This window comes from Octopus sinensis, linkage group LG2 (assembly GCF_006345805.1).
Source record: "Octopus sinensis linkage group LG2, ASM634580v1, whole genome shotgun sequence".
Lineage (NCBI taxonomy): Eukaryota > Metazoa > Mollusca > Cephalopoda > Octopoda > Octopodidae > Octopus > Octopus sinensis.
This window is the reverse complement of record NC_042998.1, coordinates 35891010-35911119: the sequence shown is the minus strand read 5'-3', so window position 1 is coordinate 35911119 and position 20110 is coordinate 35891010. Positions and strand designations below refer to the sequence as shown.

General features: G+C 40.7%; 1 protein-coding gene across 1 annotated transcript in view; it reads right to left on the bottom strand.

Moving 5' to 3' along the window:
* LOC115228642 (cell division cycle protein 27 homolog) overlaps positions 1-20110 on the bottom strand; it is a 52944-nt gene that overhangs the window by 8586 nt on the left and 24248 nt on the right. Inside the window, exons 10-18 of the mRNA XM_029799191.2 lie at positions 19950-20016; positions 18886-19084; positions 16192-16364; positions 13080-13232; positions 10366-10446; positions 9721-9848; positions 8120-8237; positions 5826-5954; positions 4113-4187 (exon numbers count right to left, since the gene is read on the bottom strand). Of these exons, the coding sequence (XP_029655051.1) occupies positions 4113-4187; positions 5826-5954; positions 8120-8237; positions 9721-9848; positions 10366-10446; positions 13080-13232; positions 16192-16364; positions 18886-19084; positions 19950-20016 (1123 nt within the window). The remainder of the gene's footprint in view (positions 1-4112; positions 4188-5825; positions 5955-8119; positions 8238-9720; positions 9849-10365; positions 10447-13079; positions 13233-16191; positions 16365-18885; positions 19085-19949; positions 20017-20110) is intronic.

The window sequence follows — 20110 nt, the reverse complement described above, 5'->3', positions numbered from 1 at the left end:
CCTGTTGGTCTTGACACATTTCCTGAGTCCTTATGTTTACAAAGGGGGAGATAAGCACCTCCACCCAGCAAAGCCAACATCCAGAGACTAGTTTCAGAGTCAGTGCTCATCATCAGTCTGGAGTAGCATGGCATGCTAGCTGTTGATGCTCATTCACCTTATCGTGATGCTACTGTATAAATCTCTCTGAGAGATTTAGAATTATATTATTTCTATTTTCAAAATCAGTGAATTTATTTCACTTGAAATAGATACGTTTTCAAACGCAGATAGACATCGACAGCTAGTTCCTTCAAATGTTTAAAAAGCTCTGCAGTTGATGGCTTCTTACCACAATCACTTAATTAGTAGTAGAAGTGGCAGTTGTAGTTGTCAGATTAAATTAGTCATAATCATCATCATCAATGCCAGTTTTCTATGTTGGTATGCATGGAATGGATAACTGCACCATGCACCAATTGTCTATTTTGGCCTGGTTTCTACAGCTGGATGCCTTTCCTAAAAAGCAGCCACTTTACAGAGTGTAACTGGGTGCTTTTTTAAGTGGCACCAGCACCTGCAGGGGTGCCAAACATCTTGCAACAAAAGGACCTCTCAGTTGAGAGAGAGACAGAAACAGAGAGGAACTGAAACAAGTGGCCATGTGCCAGGCGAGAGGTAGGGGTATGACAGTGGGACATGGTTAGCTGTCTGACGACAAGAAATACTTGGCTACCCCAGTAGGACAAGGAAGAACAGGCAAGAGAGTTAGAGAGAAAGATAGAGAAAGAGTCAGAGTGAAGGAGAGAGAGAGAGTGAGAAGTATTCGTGAAGCTACCTCTTCTGGCAACAAAGTGATTCAGTCAGAGTGAAGTGCAGTTTGTATGATGCCTACATATAAAGTGCTATGTTGCATGGTAGCAAGATGTGGGTCTTGCAATGAGGAAGATTTGTGAAGGCAACACAGAAATGAGATGAGCATGCTCAACTGAACGAGAGTTATGGAGGATTGAACGCAAACAAGCTGAAAGGACAACTGGATATTGGAGGAATTCAATGGAGAAAGCAAAAGACTACACTGCCAGAGAGAGGATGACAGCAAGATAAAATGCTAAGTGGACAGAAACTATCAAGAAAGAGAGGTCAATGAAGTATGGGACAAAATGGTGAAAGACTGATCACAAAAGACTGAAATGTTACAGAGATAACCCAGGGTTACAACTTGTAGCAAAGCCTTATGCTAGACAGGACAGCCAAATCTACACAAAGAAAGAAAGAAACAAGTGTAAAAATGATGGATGCAGTCGTGTTGGTGGAGACTGGGATGCCTGACAAACAACAACTGACCATTATATTAAGTCTGTATATTATTCTTCTGTTACTCTGTGTTGAATCCCTCACCATTATTCCTTCCTCATCCACCCCCAGCAACATTTCCCATTACTCTCTCCCCCGATCACTCATTACTGACATTAGTCCTCCTCTCTTACCAGTATCTGTCTTCATCACTCTCTCCTCTATCACTGCTCACGTCCATCATTCTCTCTACTCCTCTTGCAATTTCACTCATCAAGGTAGCACATAAAAAGCACTATTTGGGTGTGGCCGTTGCCAGTACCACCAAACTGGCCCTCATGCTGATGGCATGTAAAAGCACCCACTACACTCTCGGAGTGGTTGGTGTTAGGAAGGGCATCCAGCTGTAGAAACTTTGCTAGATCAGACTGAGCCTGATGCTGCCTCCTGGCTCACCAGTCCTCAGTCAAACCGTCCAACCCATACCAGCATAGAAAGCGGACGTTAAACGATGATGATGCTGATGATGACTATTCTCTCTCTCTCTCACCACATCTCACTGCCCAAGATGTTTACAAACTAAAGCCATCATGTCGATCACTCAGTAATTTCACTCCCATCACTATTACAAGAGGTAGATATTGGTTCACGATCAAAAATTGTCTTATTCCCAGCAGTCCAAGATAGACATGGCATGGTTCCAACAGGACAGAGCAACAGCTCACATAGCAAGGGACACAACCCAACCGTTCAGTAATTTCTCATAAGAAGAATTCCCATGGTTGCGACATAAGCTTGCCACCACATCCTCCTAATCTAATGACTTCCGTTCTTCCTACGAGGCTTGCCTCAAAGAAAATGATTATGCTGTCAAGCCTCAGACACTCCAACAGCTGAACAACAATATTTTCAGCTGAAATCTAAGCACTGAAACCTGAAACATTAAGTGTCGTGGAAAACAACTTAGAAGGGCACATTTGTGCAAACCAAAAAATGAATGCTGTAATACTTTGTCAATTTAAAACCGAAAATAAAGGGCTTATTAAATACCTAAAAGCCTCTTTGAAATTTTTGCTCCCTGCTCTTCGTAACTAGCATGATATGGAAACTATTTTAAAATAGGGAAGCACCTCGTACATTGCAATGCTTTAAAAGCCAATAAAGTTTTAAAAGCAAAGAACTACACTGTTTTTATGCACCCTCCATTATTATGAGAGATAATAAATGGGGTGAAAAATAAAGTGCGTATTACTGGGAAGATTCGGGGAGCTTTGCTATCAGAACTACACAAAACTCAATTGTCAACGGTATTTACAAGTTGTTTCCCCTGGCCGAAGGGAAGTAACTCAGCCAAATATTGATATTTGTTGCTTTCGAACGCGATATGGGATTTTTAGAACTAGAAACCACAAACTATATGCCGAAAGACGTGGCTAATAACGTCCCATCAGTAACTTTATTATAATAATGGTAATGATGATGGTCATGGTGGTGGTGATGATGATTATAGACGTCTGTCTAAATAATGGAAAACAAAGTTGAGCTCACCAAGAATTCAGAACATTTCAATGTTGCAAAACATTTAACCTATTTCTCTATTTCTGCCATTCATAATATTCCAAAGTTTTGCAATATTCCACGTTTGCTGTATTCATCAAGTTACAAGAGTAGCAACCTGTCTCTGCTAAGTTCTTCGATCGCCACATTCACACCAGTTTTTGGCCTTCGCTGAAGCTTCCATCTCCTCTTGGTCGACGAAATGTAATGAGTGCAGGAAGTGAGCCATGGATCAGAACAGGTAATAATTCGAGGGATCTGGGTCCGGACTATATGCTGCGTGTGTCGTCAGTTCAATTCACACAAGTTCCTGCACTTTCTTCTATGTTGTTTGAGCAGTGTGAGGTCTTGCCTTGCCTTCCTGCAGAAAACTTCACTTTCTTATTTCTTTACTACCCACAAGGGGCTAAACATAGAGGGGACAAACAAGGACAGACAAACGGATTAAGTCGATTACATCGACCCCAGTGCGTAACTGGTACTTAATTTATCGACCCCGAAAGGATGAAAGGCAAAGTCGACCTCGGCGGAATTTGAACTCAGAACATAGCGGCAGACGAAATACCAGTAAGCATTTCGCCCGGCGTGCTAACGTTTCTGCCAGCTCGCCGCCTTCACTTTCTGTTAACCAATGCCAGATATTTCTGCCACACAATGGCACACATCTGCTTAAGCTGTTTTGGAGTCCAGGTCGGCATTGATGGTTTGTCCATCCAGAACAAACTCATAGCGAATTATCCCCTCATAGTTCCAGCAGACATAGAACATCACCTTGTTTTCAAAACAGCCCATTTTAGGCAACGGTTTGAGCACTTGCTTAACCACAGCTTATGTTAGAATTGCAGAAAAATATCACCCTTGGATTATTACTTGTTCCGATCCGTGGATCACTTCTTGCGCTCACAACGCTTCATCAACTGAGGGGGGTTGGAAGCTTCAGTGAGGACAAGAACTGGTTATTTGCATTGGATCAAAAAACTAGTAGTAAGGCAGCTTCAGACAGTGCAACGTGATGGCCTCTTCTTTGAATGTTTGGTTGCTTTAGTTTTCACTCGATGAACAAAGCAAATAAGTTACCAAAATATTGCAAAACTTTTGATTCACTAATACTAACCAACATAGAACATTTGACATCTTTCCTTTTTGTTTTTTGTTAATGAACTAATATGAATGGAAATGCATTTCAGTGACCAGTGAGTGTGAAAACAATACTAAAGAAATTCAGTTTTCTTTTTCTTTTAAGAAACATCAATTTGATTGCCGTCAAAATCAAGACTCACCTTTCCTATTAGAAAATATACTAAAGATTCTTTAGGGACAATTTGTTTCAGTTCTTCTAATTCTTCTAAGGCTTCCTGAAAATATAACATTTATGTGAAATTGGTAAATCAATTCAAACAAATGCAAAAAGATAACAAAATCAATGCTGCTTACTTTCAAAAGTGACAAATAGAGGAGTAAATCCTTTGGAGAGATGCTGTGATTGAGAAGACTCGGCAACTAAAATGAGATCGCAGCCATGCAATCACACTTTTTTTTTTTATGGTAGTTCCTTGTCGTCCGAGGACAGTTCTGCAATTTCGAGCTGAACAACCTGCACAGACGATTCGTTTATAGTGACCAAATGTATGTGCTGAACATAAGCCCACTCCTTCCATCAAATAGACATTACCTGAACAGGTGCTCAACTGTATCACACATCCGGTGTCAGAGTGATCACAGAGGAGCTGAAGTGAGATGGAGTGTCTTGTTCAAGGACACAAGCACCACCCATTCCAGGAATTGAAACTACCAGCATGGACAACGATGATGATGGTAGACACAGCAATAACTTGCTATCATCATCATTTAATGGTCATTGTCCATGCTAGCATGCTGGAAGGCTGCACCAGGCTCCAGTCTGATTTGGAATGGTTTTCTATGGCTGGATGCCCATCTTAACACCAGCCACTCCAAGTGTGTAGTGGGTGCTTTTACATGCCACTGGCACAGATGCTATTTGCATGACACCGGGGTGCAATTACATGCCACTGACACGAGTGCCAATTTGCATGACACCAGTATGTGCCACGACTGTGATTTTGCTCGGCTTGGTGGCTCTTCTTCTCAAGCACAACATAATGCCAAAAGTTTTGGTCATTGCCTCCTTGAGGCCCAACACTCAAAAGGAACTCAGCCATCTTGCCTCCGTGAGGAACTCAGCCATCTTGCCTCCGTGAGGAACTCAGCCACCTTGCCTCCGTGAGGAACTCAGCCACCTTGCCTCCATGAGGAACTCAGCCACCTTGCCTCCGTGAGGAACTCAGCCATCTTGCCTCCGTGAGGAACTCAGCCACCTTGCCTCCATGTTGCTCTTAACTAATCTAAGCTTCCCTATTCACGTGCCTCAGCTACTGATTTCCCTGCCAACTCTATGCCTGCTCAAACAACCCCAATGCTGTTACCTAATCCCAAGAATTTGAACCCCTGTAATCATTTATGTCTGCCAACAAAAGTCTCTTTGGAAAGGCTACAAAGAGACCTACAATACATTATGGGAAAATTTTACAGCAACCTAAACAGTATTTACAACATACGACTGGAAAATTTATAGAAATTGATAAAATCAAAGCATTGGGAAGTGTTAACCAGCAAATGTCTTACAAACTGCCTTAACCCTTTCGTTACTGTATTTATTTTGAGATGCTGTGTGTTTCTTTCAATTACTTTAAATATAACAAAGAATTTAGCAAAATAACTTAGTTATCATTGAGCTAGTGTTAGGAACATAAATTATGACTAAGATTTGGTGGTGGAAGATTTTAATTCAAAACTTATGAAAACAAGACATTTGTACTAAAGAGCCAGAGCCGGTTTCAGCTGGGTTGGTAACGAAAGGGTTAAGCATAAAAATGGGGACAGTATATTGTAGCTCAGGTTCTAAGTGCTGGCAACTTTAACATGAACTATAGAAAGGATCCATTTCACCCATGGACAATAATGATGATACTTACTTTATGTTTATCATTGGCAAATAAAATGGAAGCACGATGGAATTTACAAAGAGGGTTGTTGGGATCAATAGAAATGGCTCTATCAAGGGTCTGTAGCGCCATTTCCGATTTCTTCAATGCATGTTGCACCTATAAGAAAAGAAAAAAAAACAACTGTTATACCAGATTATTTAAACTAAGTTTTCAAAAATTATGAAAAAGAATTCCATGAACCTTGTAGCAAAACTATATTCTTGATAACAACCGTCGAGAAGAAGAAAATTAGAAGTAGTTTGGGTTTATGCCAGGAAGGGATATCACTGAGGTCCTCTTCTTAGTGAGACTACTGCAGGAGTTCTTAGCAAGCCATTAATACCTAGCAGTCGCTGACCCGAAGAAGACTTTTAACAGAATACAACACTCTGTGGTCTGATGGCCAAAGAAGAAAATTAAGAATAGATGAATGGCTTGTGAGAGAAGTAGAAGCCATGTCCAGAAATGCTGTCAATAAGATAAGAATTAGCAAAGTGCTCAGCAAGGAATTTAGTAGGCAGGTAAGTAACCCAGGTAACCCAGGCGGCGAGCTGGCAGAAACGTTAGCACGCCGGGCGAAATGCTTAGCAGTATTTCCTCTGCCGTTACGTTCTGAGTTCAAATTCCGCCGAGGTCGACTTTGCCTTTCATCCTTTCAGGGTCGATTAAATAAGTAGTACCAGTTACGCTCTGGGGTCAATATAATTCGACTTAATCCGTTTGTCTGTCCTTGTCCGTCCCCTCTGTGTTTAGCCCCTTGTGGGTAGTAAAGAAATAGGTAAGTAACCCAGGTGGTTTGGTTCTCAACCCAATTCTGTTTATTATAGTTCTTTAGTTGTCACAGAGAAGTTTAGAAATGGCTGTCCAAGAAAACTTCAGTAAGTCAGTGGCCTAGTTCGCATAGCTGAATCTATTGAATTAGTGGAAGAAATTGCAGGCAAGGCCTGGAATCAAAAAGTCTTGAAAAAAAAAGAAAACCAGAAGTTTTTAGTGAGCAAGGAAGAGGAGAGAACTTTACTGCTGCCTAGAAAGTGGATGTAGATAATAAGCAAAGAGGAATTCCATCCAATGCATCTAATGCAAACTGAATGCACAACAGGTGCAATGGGATCTCAAGTAGTCTGACAGAGATGTAACAGATATTCAAGAGAAGTTAACAGCAAGAGGAACCACATCATGCTTCCTTGTCTGTTTTGGCATGGTTTCTATGGCTCGATGCTCTTCCTAATGCCAACCACTTTACAGACTGGACTGGGTTCTTTTTACATGGCACCGGCACCAGTGCTTTATATGTGGCATCAGCACAGGCACTTTACTTGTGGCACCATCACCAGTGCCTTTTACATGCTCCACTAGTTGTGTAATGTTGGGTAATGTGCAAAAGCAACAGGGCAGAAACAAACTGATCTACAAACCAGGTGTAAAAGGAATGAGATGTAGTATGCAAAAGGAAAGACTGCGCTTGTACAGGTATGTGATATGTATGAAGGACGATAGTTGGGCTAAGAAGTAAACAAGTGGAAGGAACTGGCAGGAAAGGTAGACCAAGGAAGGTATGGGAAGATGCAGGGAAGAACTGATCCGAAGATGCTCTTGCAAAACGGATTACTAAAAGTCCCAAACAGTGAGACGCTGTGAAGATGACCTTCCAACAAGTATTGGAAAATGGACATAGAATAATGATTAAGAGTCATCATCATTTAACGTCTGCTCTCCATGCTGGCATGGGTTGGACAGTTTGAGTGGAGCTGATGAGCTGGAGAGCAGCACCAGGTTCCAGTCTGATTTGGCATGGTTCCTATAACTGGATGCCCTTCCTTATGTGCCAACCATTCCAGGAGTGTAATGGGTGCTTTTACAGGCCACCACCACAGGCACCATTTACATGACACTGGCAACAACCACAACTATGATTCACGGGTGGGTGCCATTTACATGGTACCAACAACAAACAACAACCACAACTACGGTGCACAGGTACCATGTCTTTTCATTGATGTTTTTCTTTATGCAAGAGAGACAGACAGTCATCTGAAGTAAAAGCTACAAAAAGCAACAAAATCGGCCACGTTCGGATGGTGCTTTTTACGTGCCATCAGTACGGGGTCACAACTACAATTTCCATTTGATCTAAATAGCTTTTCTGCTCCGAGAAACAACTGCCCCCAGCAGTTTGTTTGTGGTAAAGAGGAAAGTAATATCACTGAAAGGTTCCCAATTCATCTGAATCAAAAATGACAACATTTAGCATAGTGTGTACAAGAAACAAAGGCAGCGCTTACCACACCAACGTGACAAAGCAGAGCAGGACTTTTGGGATTAATCATCAGTGCTTTATTGAAGTGCAATTCAGCAAGTTGGAATTTCTCTTGTTTATAATAGATCATTCCAACTCCATACCTGGAATATAACGAAGAAAAGTAAATCCTTCAATCACAAAACGATATTGAAACAGCACAAGTTCAGGTCAATGACAAATAAAAAAAAAACAACAAATAAATAATCATCATTAAAAAAATACATAAAGTTGTTAAAATCCAGTAACTATGAAGCAGTAATTTAACCCTTTTGTTACCATATTTCTGTTGAGATGCTCCGTACTTCTTTCAATTATTTTAAATATAACAAAGAATTTAATTAAATAACTTAGTTATCATTCAGCTTGTGTCAAGAACATAAATTGTGACTAAGGTTTGGTGGAAGATTTTAATTCAAGACTTATGAAAACAAGATATTTGTACTACAGAGCCAGAGGTGGTTTCAGCAAGGTTCGTAACGAAAGGGTTAACGAGTAAATACTAATCAGACATTCCAACAAAAACATTACGGCCAAGAGCATGCAGATGCTGACCGTTTCTTGAGCATATGTAGAATTGCATTGTCTAATGCAGTTGTTCTCAACTGGGGTCCATGTAAGATTTGGTGGGGAGGGTCCACGCAACAAAATGATATATTGAGGATCCACAATAGTAGTTTGAGGGCACCTGAAAAATTTTGCTTTAGATGTATGTATTGGTGTGTATTGCAAAAAACAGCTGGGCTTCTTCCTCTAACATTTTACATAGTTCAACCTACACAAGTTCATGTGTGAAAAACAAAATAGGAATTTGGAAAGAAGTTTCTAGAAAACCAGTTTTTAAACTTTGAACGGCTATGGGGAAGGGTCCACCAGAATAAAATAGTCATCAAATGGGTCCATAGATAAAAAATGGTTGAACACCACTGGAAAATACGAAAACTAAAAGAAGCAGCACATATGTTAGGACACAACAAGCTCCTAAGCAGACTGAGTGCCAGTATTAAGGAAGGATACGAAAATATTAGATTTATAATCCCTAAAATCCACTCCATAATTGCCCACGTAGTGGTTAAGAGCGCAGCTACTAACTCCAAGATTCCGAGTTTGATTCCTGGCAGTGACAACAACGACATTGAAATGTACCTTAGGAATGAGAACCCAGGTTCGAAATTTCCCCAAGACACCTGATGAAGACTGGAGGGTATATCAGCCGAAACGTTGTGTTAACAACAAACAAGATGAGGACAAATATCCGTCAAATGTAAATAGTGTACATAATTCCTCATCTCTTGAATATAGAACTGAATTGAACTTAATTTGACAACTTTTTTCTGCTTACATTCAATTTGTGATGTCTTAATGTAAATTTGAAAACTACACAGGTAAAATAGTATCTTTAAGCTAGAAACTTGTTGGAACATTCCTCATAGTTATTTTAGGGGGGGGGGGGCAAGACAGAAGAACAGTTCCCCCGTTGATACGTTATTGCAGATCCAACCACATGGGAAAAAGTATTTTTAAAACCTTTTGATATCAATAATGATGCTGACGATGCTAATATTCAATTCAGGAATTGAAACTTACCATGCATTATAATGTCTGGAATCAACTCGTATAGAATTACGGAAACTCGATAAACCTTTTTCAAATTCTTCTGTAAAGACATATTCATGGCCCAGTAAAGTATATGCATAGGCAAAATTAGGATCAACCTGAAAAAGAGAGAAAATGGGAAATATCAGACAACCATTATAGATTTCTGAAAAATGCTTTATTTTGCTAAGGACTTTAATTCCACTCAATATTAACAATGCAAGATAACTAGCATCAACCACAATCGAATGGTGCTTTTTTACGTGCCACCAGCATGGGGACCAGTCAGGGGGCACTGGCATCGACCACACTTAAATGTTGGATTTAAGTCACAGACATGGCATAAAAATAGCCAATATCTAAAGGAGTATTGTATCATTGAGTTTAGTAACATCCAACGATCACTGAGTAATTTCCCAAAAATCAGGGCTTTTATAACTGCTCATATCCGAATTCTAAGAACCGTATTTCATGAAAGATTTCTTTGACGAAAGTTCAGAATTCGTATATGTGCAGTAATTTTAACCAATGGGATACCAACAATTATGCTTGTTCAGGCAAACAACCATTACGTCATATTGTCGCCTTTTATGACTTGCTACATAACCAAAATAGAACCAACAAACTACTACTCACCTGAATTGCTCTTTGAAAAAACTTAATAGCTGTATCGTGCTCTTTCTGTAAACTAAAACAGTTCCCCGTTGCACACCATGCCTGCATTTTTTTTTTTTTTTAAGTAAAAAAGAAAAAAAATATTTAATAGGAATTTTATCAAAAGTATCAAATTCAACAAGGTTACAACCTGAAAATACATAAAAACATTCTATTTAAGGAAATATAATTGTTATGCATACTAAAATTTACTAAGAAAGCACTATTTGAGCATGGCAGATGCCAGTGCCACCTGACTGCCCCCCCCCCCCCCACGTGCCAGTGACACGTAAAAGGCACCTACTACACTCTTGGAGTGGTTGGCGTTAGAAAGGATATCCAACTGTAGAAACCTTGCCAGATCAGATTGGGACCTAGTGCAGCCTCCTGGCTTGCCAATCCTCAGTCAAACCATCCAACCCATGCCAGCATGGAAAGCAGACATTAAACAATGATGAGGAGGAGGATGAATGAAATTTCAACAGATGTTCAGGCCATACCACTCACATCTAAAGCAGTAATTCCCCACATTTTTCGCCAACAACTCCATTTGGTCTACCCTTTAACTTCAAACTTTAACTAGAAGAGTTCACCGCATGACAGCAGATAACATAGGATGTTATCTGCATCCACCCCAAACCCACGTTTTCTCCACCGCCTTCCCAGTCTCTCACCATCACTTGCAAGAGTCATGCCTTCCCCATCTCTAAACCTACCCCTCACTCTCTTATGGAACATCCCTCCTCTATACCTATTTCTTTATTACCCACAAGGGGCTAAACATAGAGGGGACAAACAAGGACAGACATAGGTATTAAGTCGATTACATCGACCCCAGTGCAACTGGTACTTAATTTATCGACCCCGAAAGGATGAAAGGTAAAGTCGACCTCAGTGGAATTTGAACCTCGGTACCCAACCACTATTCTTGTGGATAGGCACCCAAACATCTTCAACACCATCTATTTCTCTCTCTCTCTCTCTCTCTCTCTCTCTCTCTGTCTTTATTTTTCTCTTTCTCCCACTTTCCTTCTCCTTCCTTGTCCTACTGGGGTGGCCAAGTATCGCCTCTATAGTAAGACAGCAATGGTGACACATAAAAGCACTGGTGCCAGGGTCACATATAAAGCACCTGTGCCACGTAAAAGAGCACCCAGTACACTTTATAAAGTGGTTGGCATATGGAAGGGCGTCCAGCCATGGAAAATATGCCAAAACAGACAACTGGAGCCTGGCGCAGCTTTTCAGCTCCTGTTAAACTGTCCAACCCATGCCATCATGGAAAACAGACGTTAAAGGATGATCTCTCAAGAAAGGTAACAGACCAATATCCTAAGTATTATCCTAGAGCAACTACAAACTTTCCAGATCTCTAAGACATCTTACGTGTATTTCAGTCAGTTATGTATTTCATACAAGAATCAGTCAATTGTTAAAGATGTATTCAAACATGTAACCGAATAAATCTTACGAACAACAATAATCCCAAAGTAGCTTCACAGACTCCAAAAACAATTGCAACAATCACCAAATATAAATTTCAACTAATTATACGTAATCTGATAATAACAACACACCTAAAACGATTAGCCAAAGCATGGTGCTTGCTACGAAGTTATCCTTCATTCCAACTAAAATCAACAAAAAATTACTACGGCAGCGAGTTGGCAGAAACGTTTGCATGCTGGGTGAAATGCTTAGTGGTATTTCATCTGTCTTTATGTTTATAGGCGCAGGAGTGGCTGTGTGGTAAGTGGCTTGCTTACCAACCACATGGTTCCGGGTTCAGTCCCACTGCATGGGACCTTGGGCAAGTGTTTTCTACCATAGCCTCAGGTCGACCAGAGCGCCTTGTGAGTGGATGATTTGGTAAACAGAAACTGAAAGAAGCCTGTCGTATATATGTGTGTGTGTATGTGTGTGTGTGTGTGTGTGTGTATGTGTGTGAGTCTAAGTTTGCTGCTCCAACATCGCTTGACAACTGATGCTGGTGTTTACATCCCCGTAACTTAGAGGTTCAGCTAAAGAGACCAATAGAATAAGTACTAAGCTTATAAAGAATAAGCCCTGGGGACGATTTGATCGGCTAAAGGTGGTGCTCCAGTGTGGCCACAGTCAAATGACTGAAACAAGTAAAAGAATAAAAGAGCAAAAAGAGAAACCTGAAATTAACACACACACACCAAGTCATTAAATCTGACAAAGCACAGACTGAAATCGGCAAAATCATAAATTCAATTACAAAATTGCATGCTAGATTCAAGCGTGGCTGTATGGTAAGAAGCTTGCTTCCCAACCACATGGTTCCGGGTTCAGTCCCACTGTGTGCTACCTTGGGCAAGTGTCTTCTACTATAGCTTCAGGCTGACCAAAACTTTTGTGAGTAGATTGGGTAGAATGTGAATGAATTTAGAAACTGAAAGCAGCCCATCGTATATATGTATGCATGTGTGGATGTGAGGGGGTGTCTTTGTATCGGTGTTTGGCCCCTGCCGCCTCAACAACCGGTGTTAGTGTGTTTACATTCTCATAACTTCACCGTTTAGCAAAAAGAGACTGACAGAGTAGCAGGCCTAGAAAAGAATAACTGAAAATTCTTCAAGGCATTGCTCCAACATTACAGGGGGTCTAATGGCAAAGTTCACCCCCCACCCCATCCCCCGCAATGATCGAGTCACCAAACTGATTTACAATACCTCAGGAGCATTTTTATTCATTTCTGTGAGTTCTTGTGCCAGAGCAGACAATTCTACTTCACGCTGTAGCTGCCAAAGAGCAGTACTGTATAGATCCATCCCTTCCATGTGGTACGGTTCCAATTCACGCAATTCAGCAAACACTTTTTCAGCCTAAAAGAAAAAAAAAGAAATTCAAAAGAAAAGTTTTTTATTCAGTTTCATAAGATTTTTGGAAAAAAAAATCTGAGACAAACCAAGCAACTAAAAATGAAATATTGATTTGTTTCACCCTTTAGCATTTAAACTGGTCGTGTCTAGCTAAAATATTCTGTTTTATGTTTAAAGTGACCAGATCTGGCCTTTCACACCTACCCTGCAATGTCATTTTAGAAATAAACTATCATGTCATCAAAATCTTGAAGCTATGAGATAATGCATGATTAATTCAAAACAATGGGAATAAATAAGGATTAACGTCTGACAGGATAATCTGAATGCCAAAAGGGCTAAAGACAGAAAATTAACCTGTAACAAAGATTTTAGCCACTTAATCCAGTCAGAGATCAAAGCTACTTCCCAGTGTAATTAAATACTGATTCAGGTAGGGGGCTCCGAAAGGGGTCTCAGGGAGTAGCGTCTCTGCCTCCACTGAGCTAGTTTTCCACCACATTTCTTAAAAATCATGGTAAAGGCCTTGGTCTTGGGACCACTCATGTCTAGAAAATGAGGTTGGGGATAAGCAAGGGCTGCTCCCCGTAGAAAATCCAGCTCCAAGAAAGCTTCATGTAGCAAAGGAGAATGGGCACCAGCCAGCCCAAAGGTGGGGGTGAGCTGCACCTGTCTACCTCAAAAAAGGAAGGTGCAAGCCCTCATCTTGAGTTAAGCAAACATGAATATTCGGTGGAACGGCTGGCAAGGGTGAATGGAGTGTGGTGGTATGGACATGTGTTGAGGAGGGATGAGGAGCATGTTCTGAGGAGGGTGCTTAAGTTTGAGGTAAATGGGCTGCAAAGGCAAGGTAGACCGAAGAAAACATGGACGGGACAGGTGGAGGAGGAGATTAGGAGGGTTGAGAAGGGAGGATGCCCAAAACAGGGCAAGATGGCAAGATGGTGTGAGGGTAGTTGCTATGGCATTGAGGTAGATCTGGCCAACTGAATAGGCCACAAGATTTCAACAGAAGAGGGGAGAGCGACAAATGATACAAAAGGGTCCAAGTAAATATATGTCAAGTACGAGACTTGGTACAACAGAGCAATGAATTATAGATGAACATTAAGCTAACATCACTACACAAATATCGCTTTCTATGATTGCCAGAGCATCATCTCCAGTATCAAGAATCAGGATTCTGCAACATGTTTCACTGATATGTTCCAGAGTATGAGAGCTGCAGCTGGCCATGTCGGTGGGTCAAGCTCCTCATAATTTTCTGCTCTATTACTAGCAATGTGCTGTGACCAAGGCCAAACACAGGGCATTGTTACAGAAACCATGAGGAAGCGAGTCTGCAGTGTTGAGGCCATTAGGAACAGGATTTTGTTATACAAAGCAGAAACTAAACCCTTTAGCTTTTAAGCCAGCCAAACCTGGCCAAAACAGCCAACAGGGTTTCTCACAGCTACCTTACAATCATCAGCATCGTCATCATCATTTAATGCCCGTTTTTCATACTGGCATGGGTTGGACGGTTCGACTGAGGACTGGTGAGCCAGAAGGTTGCACCAGGCTCCAATCTGATCTGACAAAGTTTCTACAGCTGGATGCCCTTCCTAGTGCCAACCACTCCAAGAGTGTAGTGGGTGCTTTTTATGTGCCACTGGCACGAGGGCCAGTCAGGCGGTTGTGGCAACAACCACACTCAAAAGGTGTTTTTTACGTGTTACCTGCATGGGAGCCAGTCCGGCAGCACTGGTAACGACCATGCTCGGATGTTGTTTTTACCACGCTCAAAAAATCTCAGAGGTACCAAGATAATGCTACATTAATTTGAAAGAATGCCAATAAATAAGAATTATAATACAATTTAATTTGAAAGCTAAAGGGTTAAATAGCACAGTTTGAATCTGTCATTAGTTCCCTGTAGTGTTCAGATTCAGTTGCCATTTGTCTTTGTCAGCTTTACCAAGACCCATTTCTGGTTGATTAATATTGTGTCTGATGGTTAATGAGTAGCAATATGGAGTTGAAAATCATTATGCTTTGCAATCGATTGTCATCATCATCATCATCATCATCGTTTAACGTCTGCTTTCCATGCTAGCATGGGTTGGACGAATGACTGAGGTCTGGAGAGCCACTGGCTGCATCAGACTCCAGTCTGATCTGGCAGAGTTTCTACAGCTGGATGCCCTTCTTAACGTCAACCACTCCGAGAGTATAGTGGGTGCTTTTTATGTGCCACCGGCACGGGGCCAGTCAGGCGGTACTGGCAATGACCTCGCTCAAATCTTTTTACACATGCCACCAGCACAGGTGCCAGTAAAGCGACGTTGTCCAGAGAAAAGGAGTCCACCACAAGAGTGGCAACCCCACCATATAGCTTGGCTGATAAAGGAGGGGATGAATAAATTTTAAACAATATTGAAATAACTGTTGGACAAAAGAAATAAACAAGCTTCTTAAAATTGTCTTATAGTGATATATGCAAATGTTTTGGCTATTTTCTTCATTTGCAAAAGGGAGAAACAGCTAAATTACAAGAAAACAGTTGTTTATACATTGCTGAACTAAAGTGATCCAAGAAAGTCAGCATCAGTTAGAACATGGACGTTGAATGACGATGATGATGAACTTATTAAACATGATGTCATGAAGAAAACATTAAAAGAATTCAATTTTCAGTACTTTTTTTGTTCACAGCTATTTTTCAATGCTGCCATATGTAGAATGCTTTTGCAAACTTGGACATCATATTTGAAGGAGAAAATTTATTTACAGTTAGATATATCTCTTCATATCACTAACCGCTTAGATGTTAAATTGCAAATGGAACAACCTGATGTGAAGAGAGATTGAGGCAAACAGAGTTATTTACCTTGCACAAAAAAAACCCACAAAGCAATAGTTACACTATGTGAACTAACACCTCGATAACCATTGTGCCCAGTTGTGAAAATGTGATACTTACTTGAATGTAATTGTTTAGCTCAAAGTAGGCTCTAGCCACTTGGCAAAGGACCCAGCCAGTCTGGTACTGGTGTTGTGGTAACTCACTGAGCAATTCAATAGCCCGTTTACACTCGTACTGTGTCAGAGCCTGGAATGCTCGCCCCATACTTTGCAGCAGTTTCAGTATACCAGCTAAAATTTCAAAGCAAAACAAAAATCAAAATTACTGTTCTATATTTAACAGATGAGGAATTATGTACATTATTTACATGTGACGGATATTTGTCCTCATCTTGTTTGTTGTTCACACAACATTTCGGCTGATATACCCTCCAGCCTTCATCAGGTGTCTTGGGGAAATTTCGAACCTCGGTTCTCATTCCTAAGGTATTTTTCAATGTTATTATTATTATTATTATTTAGGTCACTCCCTGGAATCGAATTCAGAATCTTGGGGTTAGTAGCCTGCACTCTTAACCACTATGCTGTATGCCCAAGACACCTGATGAAGGCTGGAGGGTATATTAACAACAAACAAGATGAAGACAATAATAAATCTCTGAAAGATGAAGACAAATATCCGTCAAATGTAAATAATGTATCAAACTTACTATTTCAACATCAACACATTCCTTACAACAGAATTGCAGCTACAGACCTCTATGGGTGAACGGAATAACTTGGTGGTACTCAACCATACCTCTGGATCAGGTGGACCCTCATAGCCATTCCATGTTTTAAAAATCCTATTGTACTTTTATATTGATTGATTGATTGATTCTAGTTTCAGCTCATGAGCTGTGGCCATGCTGGGGCACCGCCATATTAGTAGGAATTGTATAAAAATAATGCTTAAAATATTCGAGTATTGCAAAAGTATTACCAATTTACTATTTTATATTCCGGAGATGAGGAATTATGTACATTATTTACCATGGACGGATATTTCTCCTCACCTTGTTTGCTGTTACCACAACGTTTTGGCTGATGTACTTTCCAACCTTCATCAGGTGTTCTGGTAGAATTTCGAACCCAACCCTTTATTTGACTAATGGGCTATTCTGTTCTCATTCCTAAGGTATTCTTGCTTAGCTTATGTTATTTTTTGTTGATAGTATTTCCCAAGTCCCTGTTTGGACATATGCTTGGATACAATAACCTCCTAAGCAGACCTAGTGCAGATATGAACGTAATATGGGAACCAGTATTAAGAAAAGATAAAATATTAGGTTTATAAGCCCCAAAATTCACTCTGTAATTGCCTACAGGAATATAGCATAATGGATAAGAGCACTAGCTACTAACCCTCGGATTCTGAGTTCAATCCGAGGCAAGGACTTGGGAAATGATAATCAACAAAAGATAACCTCAGCAAAACAAGACTACCTTAGGAATGAGAACAGAGTAGCCCATTAGTCAAAACTTGGGGGTTGGGTTTGAAATTCCACCAGAACACCTGATGAAGGCTGGAGAATACACCAGCCGAACCGTAACAGCAAACAAGATGAGAACACCTGTCCATCTATGGTAAATAAAGAATAACCAATTTATTGCACAAAAGTTATTATGGTCCCTCAAGGATCATAAGGATCCCAGCTGAGAACCAGTGAACTAAATAAATCCAGATTAGTAATATATCCAGCTCTCTTAGATTTTCATCACTCGTGTATGCTTATTGCCTATATTATAAACTTGTGTGTTGTTAAATACTTTCATATTGGCCTGAGAAGATCAAATCTTGGTCTCGCAGACAAAGAGTAATGGGGTTTTGTCACATTGCAGGTTGCTATTTAGAACCACATCAACTACGACCAAGAAGACCAGTAATTAAAGATGTTCAAGCGATGAATATCCAACATTCCTTGCACATAAACAAGGTGTGCACTAAGGAAGTTTTGGTTGTTATTTCTAGCAGTAATTGTACCTCCACTGGCTTTTTAGAAATAGTGCTAGTATGGTGATCGTTACCTGTGTCGCCTTACTAGCACTTGTGCTGATGGCACATGAAAAAAAACATTTGCGCGTGGCCATTGCCAGTACCACTTAACTGGCCCTCGTGCTGGTGGCACGTAAAAGCACCCACTACATTCATGTGTATGTGTGTCCCACCACTGATTGACAAGTAGTGTTGGTGTGTTTACACCCCTGTAACTTAGTGGTTCATCAAAAGACACCAATACAAGTCTGTCCCTGCATAACCAGTCAGTCAGCCCCGAACATGGCCACAGTCTGCCCCACACACACACACACACACGGCCAGTCTGCTCCTGCATGGCCACAGTCTGCCACCACACGGCCAGTCTGCTCCTGCATGGCCACAGTCTGCCACCACACGGCCAGTCTGCCCCTGCATGACCACAGCTTACTGCCAGTCTGCCCCTGCATGTCCACAGCCTTCCACCACACAGCCAGTCTGCCCCCACATGGCCACAGTCTGCCCCACACACACCCGGTCTACCCACACACACACACACGCCTACAGTCCACTCCACCCACATGTAATGAATGAAACAAAAGATGAAAGACAAAAAAAAACTGTATGAAATGAGACTAAAATCTATTATCACAACTTATGAACTTGTGACCCCACAAGTGAGTAGCAGTGACAGTATATAAAAGTATGAAAAGCAGGGGTGGGGGGAGCACAAAGCTGCAAGACTGAAACCAACAATTTCTGATTAAAAAAAACAAGTGAAAGCAAGTAGCAACCTACCTAGTGACTGTTGTCTCATATGGGCCAACTGGGAATAGTTAGGGCCATCATAACCACAAGACTGCTTACAATCAAGGATGTTCTCTCCTTTGTTGATCTCGTTCATTTCTTGCTGTGACTTGCTCAGTTTGCTCTTAGACTTTCTAGTACCAGACTTGGGACTTGTGAAGCGTGACTTACTCTGACTTTTGTTGTTTTCCTAAAGTTTCAAAGCAAACATTTTTTTTTTAAATCAATTCAAATAAATACCTTGGTTTGTTTTAGCAATCAGAACTACAACAATCAGAATTCCACAATCAATATACAAAAACAAAGATCATTCACAATTTTCATAGTTACAAATATCTTTTACTGTTCATACATTTTTGCTTACTTTTTCTGAGGAGCTAAAGTGCCTCTAAGCACCGTATACAAGTTCACTATTATCATTAGACTGGGGCCATGCTGAGGCACCGCCTTGAAGGATTTCAATCAAACAAACCACCCCCACCTCAGCTCCAGTACTTTTTTTTAAGCCTGGTACTTATTCTATTTATGGTAGTGGGTAGCGATTTTCTTCACTACTTCAGGGAGTGACAACCCTGACTGACACGAGTCTCAGGCTCAGCTGACAGTACCCGGTATGGGCCTCTATCCAGGGTTACGGAAAGGAGACAACCTTCAAAGAAATCCGGAGTGGAGCCCCATAGGTGGTTTAGTGTTCGACTCGACACTCTTATGACAGCTCCTGCAACCAAGCTGGTGCAAAATGCAATGCTCTGCACTCCTTTGGACTACGTCAGTAAGGTCAAGAGAAGAATCCTGACGATTGGGCTACCCAGGGTTTTCTTACATCTAGCCCAGGCCTGCACAAACTGGAGAGGACACTTCAGTGCTGCTGTAAGAAGTGGCAGAAATGTAAAAACCAGACTGGATTATTTTATGCGCAACTCCATTGTCTCCTGTGATGATGATGAAAATATGTAAACATTGCAAATTCTTCCAAAGATTATATAAAATGATAAAAGTAAAGCACATGCAATTAAATAAAACCAAAGACAATGAAGAAAGAAAAAAATAATTACTTTAACAGAGCTAGAATTCCCAAATAATCTTTGACTGCGACGAACATTTGTTACATTAGTCTGCAACCTGGAAGCAAACGAAATTATTTGGTCATAAAAATTCAGAAATTAAGAAATGAATATTTTGTGAGTAAACAGTATATATTACACTTTACTAGTTT